Source organism: Ranitomeya imitator, chromosome 3 (assembly GCF_032444005.1).
Source record: "Ranitomeya imitator isolate aRanImi1 chromosome 3, aRanImi1.pri, whole genome shotgun sequence".
In the NCBI taxonomy this organism is placed as follows: domain Eukaryota; kingdom Metazoa; phylum Chordata; class Amphibia; order Anura; family Dendrobatidae; genus Ranitomeya; species Ranitomeya imitator.
In genome coordinates this window covers 289,489,589-289,504,219 of record NC_091284.1, presented here as the reverse complement: position 1 = coordinate 289,504,219, position 14,631 = coordinate 289,489,589, and the positions used below count along the sequence as shown (strand labels likewise).

At 42.4% G+C, this 14,631-nt stretch overlaps 1 protein-coding gene across 1 annotated transcript in view; it reads right to left on the bottom strand.

The window, feature by feature from the left end:
- PRELP (proline and arginine rich end leucine rich repeat protein) overlaps positions 1–14,631 on the bottom strand; it is a 590,571-nt gene that overhangs the window by 272,732 nt on the left and 303,208 nt on the right. Inside the window, exon 2 of the mRNA XM_069756515.1 lies at positions 5,328–6,282. Coding sequence (XP_069612616.1) covers positions 5,328–6,276 — 949 coding nt within the window. The 5' untranslated portion in view covers positions 6,277–6,282. The remainder of the gene's footprint in view (positions 1–5,327; positions 6,283–14,631) is intronic.

Below are 14,631 nucleotides of genomic sequence, written 5' to 3'. Positions count from 1 at the left end.
TAGCATATAACACAGCCCACGTAGCATATAACGCAGCCCACGTAGCATATAACGCAGCCCACGTAGCATATAGCACAGCCCACATAGTATATATCACAGCCACGTAGCATATAGCACAACCATGTAGTATATAGCACAGCCCATGTAGTATATAGCACAGCTCACGCAGTATATAAGACAGCCACGTAGTATATAACACAGCCACGTAGTATATAACACAGCCCATGTAGTATATAGCACAGCTCACGCAGTATATAACACAGCCACGTAGTATATTGCCCAGCCACGTAATATATTGCACAGCTACGTAGTATATAGCACAGCCCACGTAGTATATAGCAATGTGGGCACCATATCCCTGTTAAAAAAGAATTAAAATAAAAAATAGCTATATACTCACCTTCCGGCGGCCCCTGGATCCAGGTGAGGCGTTTAGCGATGCTCCGGTCCCAAGAATGCATTGCGGTCTCGCGAGACCGCTACGTCATCATCTCGCAAGACCACAATGCATGGCCCAGAGCGTCGCGAGGAGCGGGAAAGGCGCCGGAAGGTGAGTATATAATGATTTTTTATTTTTTTATTATTTTTATCATTAGATCTTTTAACTATTGATGCTGCATAGGCAGCATCAATAGTAATAAGTTGGTCACACAGGGTTAATAGCAGCGTTAATGGACTGCGTTACACCGTGACATAATGCGGTGTAACACAGCCATTAACCCTGTGTGAGCAGTGACTGGAGGGGGCACTGACAGAGAGTAGGAAGGTGCGAATTTGCGGCCGGACTGTGCCCTTCGCTGATTGGTCGCGGCCTGCCGGCCGCGACCAGTCAGCGATGCGGGATTTCCGTGACAAACAGACAGACAAACAGACAGACAAACAGACAGACAAACAGACGGAAGTGCCCCTTAGACAATTATATTAATGATAAAGTTGGAAGAGAATCAGAAAGTGTGACAATGCCTAGGCATGAAAGATTCCTGCAATACATCGCTAATTGTTGTATTGGAAGGAATACCTTTAACCCCTTAGTGACAGAGCCAATTTGGTACTTAATGACCAGGCCAATTTTTGCAATTCTGACCACTGTCACTTTATGAGGTTATAACTCTGGAACGCTTCAACGGATCCCGCTGATTCTGAGATTGTTTTTTCGTGACATATTGTACTTCATGTTAGTGGTAACATTTCTTCGATATTACTTGCGATTATTTATGAAAAAAACGGAAATATGGCGAAAATTTTTAAAATTTTGCAATTTTCAAACTTTGTATTTTTATGCCCTTAAATCAGAGAGATATGTCACGAAATTTAGTTAATAAATAACATTTCCCACATGTCTACTTTACAACAGCACAATTTTGGAAACAAAATTTTTTTTTGTTAGGGAGTTATAAGGGTTAAAAGTTGACCAGCAATTTCTCATTTTTACAACACCATTTTTTTTTAGGGACCACATCACATTTGAAGTCATTTTGAGGGGTCTATATGATAGAAAATAATGAAGTGTGACACCATTCTAAAAACTACACCCCTCAAGGTTCTCAAAACCACATTCAAGAAGTTTATTAACCCTTTACGTGCTTCACAGGAACTGAAACAATGTGGAAGGAAAAAATGAACATTTAACTTTTTTTTGCAAACATCTTAATTCGGAACCATTTTTTTTATTTTCACAAGTGTAAAAACAGAAATGTACCCATAAATTTTGTTATGCAATTTCTCCTGAATACGCCAATACCCCATATGTGGGGGTAAACCACTTTTTGGGCGCACCGCAGAACTTAGAAGTGAAGGAGCGCCGTTTGACTTTTTCAATGCAGAATTGGCTGGAATTGAGATCGGACGCCATGTCACGTTTAGAGAGCCCCTGATGTGCCTAAACAGTGGAAACTCCCCACAAGTGACACTATTTTGGAAACTAGACCCCTTAAGGAACTTATCTAGATGTGTGGTGAGCACTTTGAACCCCCAAGTGCTTCACAGAAGTTTATAACGTAGAGCCGTGAAAATAAAAAATCGCTTTTGTTTACACAAAAATGATATTTTCGCCCACAAATTCTTATTTTCACAATGGTAACAGGAGAAATTAGACCACAAAAGTTGTTGTGCAATTTCTCCTGAGTACGCTGATACCCAATATGTGGGGGTAAACCACTGTTAGGGTGCACCGCAGAGCTTGGAAGAGAAGGAGTGCCGTTTTACTTTTTCAATGTAGAATTGGCTGGAATTGAGATTGGACGCCATGTCGCGTTTGGAGAGCCCCTGATGTGCCTAAACAGTGGAAACCCCCCACAAGTGACACCATTTTGGAAACTAGACCCCTTAAGGAACTTATCTAGATGTGTGGCGAGCACTTTGAACCCCCATGTGCTTCACAGAAGTTTATAACGTAGAGCCGTGAAAAAAAAATCGCATTTTTTCCACAAAAATGATATTTTTGCCCACAAATTTTTATTTTCACAAGGGTAACAGGAGAAATTAGACCACTAAAGTTGTTGTGCAATTTATCCTGAGTACGTCGATACCCAATATGTGGGGGTAAACCACTGTTTGGGCGCACCGCAGAGCTTGGAAGAGAAAGAGTGCCGTTTTACTTTTTCAATGTAGAATTGGCTGGAATTGAGATCGGACGCCATGTCGCGTTTGGAGAGCCCCTGATGTGCCTAAACAGTAGAAATCCCCCACAAGTGACCCCATTTTGGAAACTAGACCCTCCATGGAACTTATCTAGATGTGTGGTGAGAACCTTGAATGCCCAAGTGCTTCACAGAAGTTTATAATGCAGAGCCGTGAAAATATTTTTTAGCCCCCAAGTTTTTATTTTCACAAGGGTAACAAGAGAAATTGGACCCCAAAAGTTGTTGTCCAATTTGTCCTGAGTATGCTGGTACCCCATATGTGGGGGTAAACCACTGTTTGGGCGCACGGCAGAGCTCGGAAGGAAGGAGCGCCGTTTTGGAATGCAGACTTTGATAGAATGGTCTGCGGGTATTATGTTGCGTTTGCAGAGCCCCTGATGTACCTAACCAGTAGAAACCCTCAAGGAACTTATCTAGATGTGTGGTGAGAACTTTGAATGCCCAAGTGCTTCACAGAAGTTTAGAATGCAGAGTCGTGAAAATAAAAAATATTTTTTTTTCCACAAAAAAGATATTGTAGCCCCCAAGTTTTTATTTTCACAAGGGTAACAGGAGAAATTGGACTGCAATAGTTGTTGTCCAATTTATCCCGAGTACGCTGATGCGCCATATGTGGGGGTAAACCACTGTTTGGGCGCATGACAGAGCTCGGAAGGGAAGGAGCGCCTTTTTGGAATGCAGACTTTGATAGAATGGTCTGTGGGCATTATGTTGCGATTGCAGAGCCCCTGATGTACCTAAACTGTAGTAACCCCCCACAAGTGACCCCATTTTGGAAACTAGACCCCCCAAGGAACTTATCTAGATGTGTGGTAAGAACTTTGAATGCCCAAGTGCTTCACAGAAGTTTAGAATGCAGAGTCGTGAAAATAAAAAATATTTTTTTTTTCCACAAAAAAGATATTGTAGCCCCCAAGTTTTTATTTTCACAAGGGTAACAGGAGAAATTGGACTGCAATAGTTGTTGTCCAATTTATCCCGAGTACGCTGATGCGCCATATGTGGGGGTAACCCACTGTTTGGGCGCACGGCAGTGCTCAGAAGGGAGGGAGCACCATTTGACTTTTTGAGCGCAAAATTGGCTGTCGTGTTTGGAGACCCCCTGATGTACCTAAACAGTGGAAACCCCCCAATTCTAGCTCTAACCCTAACCCCAACACACCCCTAACCGTAATCCCAACCTGATCCATAATCCTAATCACTAACCCTAACCATAATCACAACCCTTACCCCAAAACAACCCTAATGTCAACCCTAACCATAACCCTAATCAAAACCCTAAATCCAACACACCCCTAATCCTAATCTCAACCCTAACCTCAAACCTAACCCTAATCCCAATACACCCCTAATCACAACCCTAACCTTAACCCTAATCCCAAACCTAACCCTAATCCCAAGCGTAACCCTAATGCCAACCATAACCCTAATACCAACCCGTAACTCCGCCCCCTCCTCCCCAGGACATAGATTGGGCAGCGGATGCGTTGAAAAACTACATCCGCTGCCCACGTTGTGCACAATTTTCACAACGTGCGTCGGTATGTCGGGCCGACGCATTGCGACGGCCCCGTACCAATGTAAGTGTGAAAGAAGCCTAACCCTAAATTTAGCCCCAACCCTAAATTTAGCCCCAACCCTAACCCTAAATTTAGCCCCAACCCTAGCCCTAACCCTAGCCCTAACCCTAGCCCTAAACCCTACCCCTACCCCTAACCCTAACCTAACCCTACCCCTAACCCTACCCCTACCTCTACCCCTAACCCTACCCCTAACCCTACTCCTAACCCTACCCCTAACCCTAACCCTACCCCTAACCCTTACCCTACCCCTAACCCTAACCCTAATTTTAGCCCCAACTGCTGTTCTCCTGCCGGCCGGCAGATGGAGACAGATGGCGGGCGCACTGGGCATGCGCCCGCCATTTTCTTCTGCCGGCGGCCAGGAGGAGCAGCAAGAGGATCCAGGGACACAGGTGAGTATTGTAGGGTCCCCGAATCCCCCTATTTCTCTGTCCTCTGATGTGCGATCACATCAGAGGACAGAGAATTACACTTTACTTTTTTTTTTTTTTTTTTTGCGGTCGCCGGTAAACAGTTAATTACCGGCGATCGCAAAACAGGGGTCGGTAAAACCGACCCCGATCATGCTCTTTGGGGTCTCGGCTACCCCCGGCAGCCGAGACCCCGGAGAAAATTGGCCTCTGAGGGGCGCTATTTACTTTTTCCACAGCGCCGTTAATTAACGGCGCTGTGGTTTAAGTACCCTTAGCGGCCGCCGTTAAAAGGCGTATCGGCGGTCGCTAAGGGGTTAACAGGGTTAAAGCGTATAATAACATATTAAAAATTATACATGCAAAACATAGATTTATTATTTTTGTTGTGTTTGGAGGTTAGTTACGTGTTTTTACCCCAAATATGCATATGGCATTTTTTTCATATGACCCATTCTGTAATTTTTACTTTCAATATCCTGTTTGAAAAACAACAGAGAACAATGACAAAATATTTCAAAGTTAAAAACACAAAGCAAAACATTTGGAGGTAACAATTCTTAAAAGGGTATTAAAATAATAACTAACAAAGAGTGCTTGAAATTCAAAGCACAAGCATTAAATGTATCACACAATAGCTGTCCACATTTATGATTATATCCAATATAGAAACATACAAAGATTATACTTACTTTCTATTATGTTGTTATTCATGTACAGATGCTCTAGCTGAGAACTAATGAATGGTACTGTTGTAAATCGGTTATGGGCTAGTTGTAGAACCAAAAGGCTGGATATATTAAAGATATTTTTAGACAGTCCTTTTTCTGAAAGCTGGTTATAATTGAGTCTTAGGAAAACTAAATTAGGGAGATCTCTAAAGTAGTTCTGGGGAATTTCATCAATATTATTCCTGTCAAGAAATAGTTGATTTACGGTATCTGGTACTGTAGGAGGCATTTTTCTTAGTATGTTGTGTGCCAAATTTAGTTGAATAAGATTCTTTAAACCCTTGAATGTATTCTTATTAAACACATTATCACTTAACTTATTGTGATGTAAGTCCAACAACATAAGGTGGTCCATTTTGTTGAAGACACCAGCAGGGATTTTGGAAATCTGATTGCGGCTGAGGCGAAGTTGCTCCAGCTTTGGAGGCAAATAAGGTGGCACTTCCTTTAACTGGTTCTTCTCCATATATAAATATGTAAGGTTTTCCATTTTCTCGAGAATTTTTTTTTCTACCTTTTTAATGCGGTTGTTGTCAAGGTTAATCCATTGCACCTGAGTGGCATTATTGAAAGCTTCTTCTTGAAGATCCTCAATGAAGTTATTTTGCAGGTAAACATATCTGGCACGAAAAGGTATAATTGGTACTTTGCGTAAATTTCGACTGTCACAATAAATTGTGGATGGAAAATCAGGAGGGCAGAAACATTCACGAGGACAATCAGGAAAAATAGATGGAGGTCCAGGTGGAAGTGGCGGGGGAATCTCAGTGGGTTCCACAGGTTCTGATGGGGGTGAGGTTGGCTTCTTAGGTGGATGAACTACTGTTGGTCGAGGTCTACGTCTTTGACAATCTACTTTTATAACCAAAATCAGGACCAGAGTTAAAAGTGGAATGACCCAAGTTCTCATAGTCACCTATAAACAAAAAAAATAAAATAAAATAGGAATATACATATTTTTGTACTAAAACAAAATATTATAGAGGTACAGTATCTATTTGCAGAAAACCTCAAATACTTGCCAATTAATCATTGATTTTTAAGAGTTTTTTTGTTTAATCCATGGACAGGCCTAGTGTTTGATATTCATATATCACATTTCCAGTAAAATATCTGTAGATGATCTCTTTGACTATAATAATAATAAAATGTATTGCACTTTAGGTAACTTTGTTCAATAATACTTAAATACTATGCTTGAAAAGTATTCATTATTTTAATTAAATGTTGTATCTAAGCTAGGTTTTATTCAAAGTGATATAGAAGGGTTAATAGTTTGCCTTTAAGTGCCTCATGCCTTTAATTGTTAGAATTACTAGAATCTGTTGATGCAGTAGTCTTAGTGTCTCCGCTTCAAGGAGACCATACTTCTTATCATGTATGTTCTCCATATTCAGTCACAATATGTTATTTGGTACGTGAGAGATTAAAGGTCAGTATAACCCTGGGTGATGGTGGGGGCTACATGAATTGAGTTACATTTATTGTAAATGGTATAAAATATTGCTTCTTGCTCTTTTACTTCAGATAAAAGTGACTTGCTCACAGGATATGTGTGAGGTGTCTTTTTGTCTCCAAGCGCGCTTGTAAAATGACGGGCGTAACTCCACGATTTGGTCTCACTGGTGATCTGTAAGCTGACATTTGGGTCAGAATGAAAATCAGCTATAACAGTTTTGGCGCCCGACCGGGGCCGTGTATCCAGCCTATTCGGAATCTGTATGGGGGAGCTTCTGGGAGATTGGACATGCAAAACACCAGCTGCAGCAAGGTGAGAAATGTTATTCTTACAAACCTGTTTTGCACCTGCAATCTCTCATCTGGATCTTTCCATACCTCTGGGTAAAAGGCTGCGAGCATGGTTCAAAGAATCCACATCACCAGTGAGTTTTGTGTTTTGTCTATTTATGTCCGTGTGAGAGTTGAATAATAGAGTTATAAGATGATAATTGTTATCTGTATTACTTGTCAGTATCCTAATTGGTTGTGTATTTGCGTAGAGTGTAATACAGAGCTGGGATAGACTCTGTGCAGTGTTGTTATTTTGGTCATTTTGGATTGGCAGTACATTATATGAAGCTGTATTTTGTATTAGGGCCGTGGTTTTTGTTGTTTGGCCTTAAAGTGCTTTCAGAGTGTCAGTGGACACTGCTGCAGTTTTTGTTATATAGAGCTGTGTTAATTCCAAAGTGCAAAATGGGCAGGCTGTGTGAACCTTGTATGTAACCTTGTATGTACAGTATGTATGTCTATGAGAACTCTGAATGAGATGACAGGTGAGTAAATGAGTATAAGGGATAAATAAGTAAATCCCTGATTGATGAGGGGTTCCGTTAGGTGTGGTCCTCTGTATGTGACAGAAGACATTATTCAGCGCAGTTTGAGCTGAATTAGGTGGAGTGATTGAGATAAGGGATTTTCTTCTTGTAAAAATCAACTGAAAGTGAAAGGAAAATAAACAACAATCCCTGAATGAGCATGTATGTATGAGTGATCACATAAGTATCATTACTTATCTAACTGTTGTTAATTGTCCAGGATGAATGAGTTGTGGATATTTTTAATGTACATTTAATTTACAACTGAGATTTAGTGAAACCCGTGTTATGTGTGGTTTGACATTGGATAGGTTTCTATATGTGTTTTGGCTGGACGCGGTCAGAATCAGCTTTTTCAAGTTGTGCAGTGATCTGCCTGTATAGAGAAACTGTTTTTAATTCCGAGAGAATGAATGTTTTGTAGAGATTAAGTCTGAAAACTGCTGCATTCTGTTTCTGTGTGTGTAAGACTCACCAAGTTCTTATCAGCGCGAAATAGCTGATGGGAGGGGTAAGCTGAGCCCCTGTGCGACTTGCTTGACATTTCTCCCTTTTGTGCTGTGGGCCAGAGGAATGGGGGCCACATAGCTGCATTCTAAAGCTTCTCTGTATTTGGTTTAGTACACGCTGAGAGATTTGTGGTTAAAGCAATAAGTACTGTAGGTATTGAAGAAAAAGGGAATGTTGTACAGTTCAAGTTGGAATTTGAAAGTGAAAGAATTGTGCCTATTTTAGAGGACACTTGTAAGTGATTGAAAAGATTGGTAAAAGATTCTCCTGCTTCAAGTTGAGTGATTGATATAGCGAATTGAGGATCAACAGAGGAGGTAGCCAACTGCACGGCTGATGTAATAGGTGGTGTAACCTGCTACAGTCAGCCTACGGCAAATTGGTGGTGTAACCTTGCCGTTCCATGGAGCTGTGCTAGCCAGCTGATCTACCGAGTGGTAGGTGGTTAACCTGCTCGCTAGAATCCTTTAGGTCTACCGGGAAATAGGAGGTGTAACCTTTCCCGCTAAATCTTGACACTCACTCTGACTTGTCACGTGTTGCAACCCTGGTTTAAGGCAAGGCACACTAATAAAGGGCATTTTTAGAGGTGAGTGTCTGAGCGGATAAGTTGAAGCCATGGGCAACTTATTCTGTGTGCAGTCAGGGCCCCCAATGGGATCCAAAAACCGCTGTACAGATTGGAAAAAGGAAGCAGTGAAAGATGTGAGACCAATATTGAAAAAGGCAAAAATGCCAGTGAGTGGATGGATGTTTGGATGTTCAAAAAGGCACAGACAAATGAGGAAAATAGCATGTGAATAAATGGCGTCTGAGAGAGTGCAGCAGGACGGAAGTAAGGTGTATTATGAATGTTTTGATGCTCAAAAGTCCGACTATGACCGACACACTACTGCTACGGTCATACCTTTGTATAACCAGAGAACCAACCACATCAGGTAGTGGAAGACAGATACAGGAGTATTATCCCTGGAAGCCCTCTGACTAGCAAGCTACGCTAAAACAATTGGCTGACCCTGAGAACAAACCTTTCCCATTTTACAGACAAAGACAATATGATGGACGTATAAGTGCACCTGAGCAGACCTAGAGAGTTGGTGAGCACCAGAGCAGGTGACGTACTAGGATGCAAATTAAGACTTTTACAGATGTGACTAAAGGAGAGAGAGTAGAGATGTACTCTGGACGGTTACAGCTGAAATGGGCAGACATGGGGTACAGTCCAGTAAACCCACTCAATGTTAAAATATTGGTAAATACATTCATTGATGGTATGACAAAAGGCTTATGAGACGCAGTACAGACAGCCAGACCTAAATGGAGAAATGTAGATCCAAAGACCTCCTGAAGGATGCTAAAGGAGTTGAAGAAACTAGGACAATAAGACGACGTGTCGTGTATGCTGGAAAACGAGGAAAACAGTAGAGACGTAGTAAGGGACCTAAGGACTTAGAAACAGTGAAGTGCTGGAATTGTGGAGAAAATGGACACTCAGACCAATCTTCCACCTCCTTCACCTTCAGACTAGGAAACTGACAACCCAGTGACAAATGTGTGCCCTGTTCTTGTCCCCTCCGGACCTGGTCCTGCCTTGTGGACCACCATACCAATGCTGGGAGGGAAATAGACAGAATTCTTGACCGACACTGGGGCAGCTGGGACTAGTACACAAAGACTTGATACTGCCAGACATGATTACTGACGAGACTGTGGAATACGTGAGGGTAGGGGGACAAGCGACTGAAGCCCCTATGACTAAACAAGAAAAGACTAGAGTCACGAGACAGCCAAGAGGTGCTTACAAACTTATTGTTAGTGACAATACTCCTATGAATTTGCTGGGAGCAGAGTTGAGTGCTGTCTAGGCACTATACAGTGCTCTCCTGAGGGTATTACAGTCACAAGTCCCCTTTTCATATAAACACTTGGGGCAGAGGGACGCCAGGGTCTTCCATGTGCACATTATACCACAGGTAAATCATGCCCTATTATAGTTACACTTAATTCCATTCATTTGCCAGTTTTAGTAGTTTCCTTACACAAAGATAGTATAGTTACTGTGTATTTCTAGGTTGTCTTCATATGATATATAGTTTTTTAGCCATTCATTATATTGGCTCAAACCATAGTCACTGTTTATTTGTCTTTTCCAGTTCTTATATCTTATCGCAAGCAACTGGTATTGATATTTGGCATTTTTCAAATCCCTTCTTTTTGAGAAGGGCTGCTACTTTCTTAGAACAAGCTTGTGCTTTGCTGTGGCCTATGGCATTGTGCTCCCCCGTTTTATGACTCAGTATCTTTCGTAATTATATATATATAATTTTCTTTTGGTAACATTTTGTGAATCAAATTTAGTTTTTTTAAGGGGTACTCTACCCAATCAAATACGGGTATAAATATTTGGACATTAATGTGTATAAACACTTGTGTAATATTGCAGAAATGGTGTATATGGCAAGAGTAGTGAAAGTAACACCTGACACCGTTTGGGCAAGGGGAAAATCTGATATGGGTCAGCTGCCCATTCCCCCTGTCATGATAAATCACGAGAAGTAATCACTCCTCTTTGGTTAAGGCAATACCCCTTAAGTCTAGTCAGATCAATGGCCCTGAGCAGGGATATTAAAGAGTATGTTAAGGCAGGGGTTCTAGTGCAGAGATATTCCCCCTGCAACACCCCTTTGTATCCCATTAAGAAAAAAAAAAGGACCCAAGGGTTCCCCTGACACTTACAGAATAGTTCATGACTACATGACTAACGAGCTATTAATGATGTTACAGTGAGTGTGACATCAACAGTCCCTAATACACACACCGTACGGTCACAAATCCCAGCGACATCAAAATGTTTCACAGTTATTGATTTGGCAAATGCATTCTTCTCTGTACCACTGCACTCTGACTGTCAGTATCTTTTTTTCTTTCACTCACGAAGGTAAACAATACTGTTGGACGGTCCTCCCACAAAGGGGGAAAGAACACCCCAACCATCTATTCAACAGCGATGGCAGGGATTCTTGAGCAGTGGCAACCACCTCATCCACAGATTGTACTATTACAGTACGTGGATGACCTCTTGCTCTGCTGCCCGGACCAGATGTCCGGAAGCTACAGTTTCCTTGCTGTGTTTTTTTTTTTTTGGCAGAAAAGGGTTGCAGAGTCTCACGTGATCGCAAACAAAAGGTGACATTTTTAGGACATTGTATTGCTGAAGGTACAAGACACCTGACTGAAGACAGAAAACAGGCAATACAAATCTCCCTTTACCCAGGTCACACCAGCATCTACGCACTTTTCTACTTTTGGTGACCTACTGTAGGCCTTGGATAAGGTCTGCTTCACAAATGATGCACCCACTCTATGACTGTTTGCCATCAGACCCCTACAATCTCACTCAAGAAGCAATTGACTCCTTCCACTCTCTCAAGCTGCTCATTGTGTCAGACATTCCAAACTATGATCAGCCATTTTTCTTATTTTTCACAGAGCAGGGTGGACATGCTACCGCAGTACTGACACTACAACATGGAAAGAAACAGAGACCGGTAGCTTACTACTTAGCACAATTAGACCCCGTGATTAGAGGGTCTTGTACATGTGTACATGCTGTAAGAGCTGCTGTATTACTGAAAGGCATGTGAGATCACACTGACTTTTTCTTTTTGACAATTTGTTCCCCACGTGACATTAATGCCATACTCGTACAAGTTCAACCAAAATACCTGTACCCGGGCCTCCCATGGATAGACAGATCAGACAGATCAGACTTGAATGTGCTCTAATACTAATTCCTGAATATGTCACCCTCAAAATACATAATGTTCTGAATCCAGCCACTCATCTGCCTGTGGATTCAGAAAAGGGGGAATTGGTGACAGCATTGGCAGGTGGGAAAGAGAACATGACATGACGTTGACATGACGCACGAACATGACTGCATAGGAACTGATGAGTCAGGAGACAGTGGGTTTTACATATGTTCGTGGGAAGAAAAAAACCTGTTCCTAATGCATATTTTGAGGTTTTTTTAATTTTTGTAGATGGCTCCAGATACCACCAGAATGGGCGACTCTACATTGGATATGCAGTAGTATCCTCACATGAGGTAATCCGAGCTGAACCACTCGCTCCTCACATGTCGGTGCAGGAGGCAGAGTTAAAGGCACTCACTGAGGCGTGTAGAGTTGCTGCAGGTAAAGTCGCTAACAGTTACACAGATTCGAATTGTGCATGGGGAATATCCCATGATTATTGCCCTATCTGGAGAAGCAGAACGTTTCTTACATCAGCCGGTAAGCCCATTAAAATTGCAGAGCTGGTGAAACAATTAGTGGAGGCATTGACGTTATCAGTCCAGGTTGGAATCATCAAGGTAAAAAGCACACATGGACGGTGACTCTGTGGAGGAAAAGGGCAACAGAAGGACGGACGAGGCTGCTAAAGTAGCAGCAAGGCGGCCTAGGGAGCAGTGGACGGTGGCAGGGAGTCAGCTTATTCCAGCCACACTGAGCCTAGATGTCCTGAAATCCCTCCAGCTGCCCAAACAGAGAAGGAACACTGGGAGAATGGGAGCTGAGCTGAACTCAGAAAGAGTATGGGAGAATCAGGATAAATCGTATATACCAAGATCTCTGCTCCCAATCATGGCGCAAGCAACACAAGATGCCTTCTGGATCGCTCCTGGTTTCAGTTACGCAGCCGCAAAGCTCGTACAGTCATGCCTCATCTGTGCACAGCACAACCCAGGTAAAACAGTAAAAATCCCTAAGAAAGCGACACCCAGGCCTCTCTACCCGTTTCAGAGACTGCAGACTGGCTACATACAGCTACCCAAGGTAGGAGTGTGTGAAAAATGTCCTAATATGTGTAGATCTCTTCTCTGGTTGGCTGGAAGCCTATCTGGTAAAATGTGCAAATACTAAAGTGACTGCAGACAAACTCATGAAAAAAACTGATCTGCAGGTATGGTGTCCTAGAAACCATAGACAGCGATAGGGACACACACTTCACGGGAGAAATAATGAGGGAAGTCATGCAGGTCCTGGGAGTACAGCAAGCATATCATGCACCATATAGACCACAAAGTAGTGGGAAAGTGGAGAGACTAAACGGGACACATATAACTGGAAAATCAAAGGCCATGGCAGACAAAGGAAAGAGCGGGGTAGAGTGTTTGTCTCTTGCACTCTTTTCAGTCACACACACTCCAAATAGAAAGACAGGCTTGTGTCCTTTTGAAGTCCTGTTTAGTAGTTTGCCAGAGGCTGGTCTGTACTTCCCACAGGTGCTACAAAAGCAACACGGTGCTATGACAGCCCATGTCCAGGCCTTGCAGAAAAGACTTAATGTGGTGCATAAACATGTGTTTTCATCCATTCCAGATCCTAATGCCAGTGCAGACGTATATCAGCTGAATCCAGGTGATTGGTGGTCATACACAGATGTACATCAGCTGAATCCAGGTGATTGGTGGTCATACACAGACGTACATCAGCTGAATCCAGGTGATTGGTGGTCATACACAGACGTACATCAGCTGAATCCAGGTGATTGGTGGTTATACACAGACACGTGAGAAGGAGCCTAGATCCACGGTTTGACGGCCCATTCTAAAGTCCAGCTGACCACATTCACCTCAGGGAAACTTGAGGGAAAGCCACCTGGATCCTTACCAGTCACTGCAAAAAGATCTTTTCACCAGCAGAATGACTGTTGTCCTAATCACCGTGCTGGCTGTGGTAGGATGTTTGCACCTTACAGAGACACTGGATAAACAAACTTATTCAACATCTTGCTTTTCTTATAAAAGACGCGGAAGGACAAAAACTGCTGGACTGTTGGATCTGTGCACACAGCCCAGTATCTGCAAGGACTATGCTGTACTTAGCCTTACCCCAGGACCCAAGGAAGGTATTAACCCTCCGTCACATACAACTGATCTGACAGGCGCTTCTCTTTTACTTTCATTTCTCCTTCCTCACCAGATTGTGAGGAAACCCCCTCCCTCCAGGTAGTCTCCTGTCTCTTGAAGGTCTGTGAAACCTGATATCACAGTTGGATTTCAGAGCTTCAGGGGAGAGGATATAGCTGCACAGATCTCTCAGGCTCATTGTATGTGAATACGTCACACTCAGTAACGTTGGTATTTTATGTTTTTATTCATCACAATAGTTTATTTAGCTTGTTTTATGAATGTATAGCACAAAATGTGAGGATATTTCATAGAAATAAGGGAGATTTTATAAAAGAAAGTGTGCTGCTCAGGCATATACAGTAGTTCCCTAACATATTCCTTCTCTTGCTTCAGATTATCTGCTGAAATGGAGAGGAAAATGTACAATTTATCCAAACAACTTGATGTTGAGGAAGTAACAAACATGCTGTTAGATGATAGAGACCTCACACTGAATGAGGATTTAGGAGAGGAAAGTGAG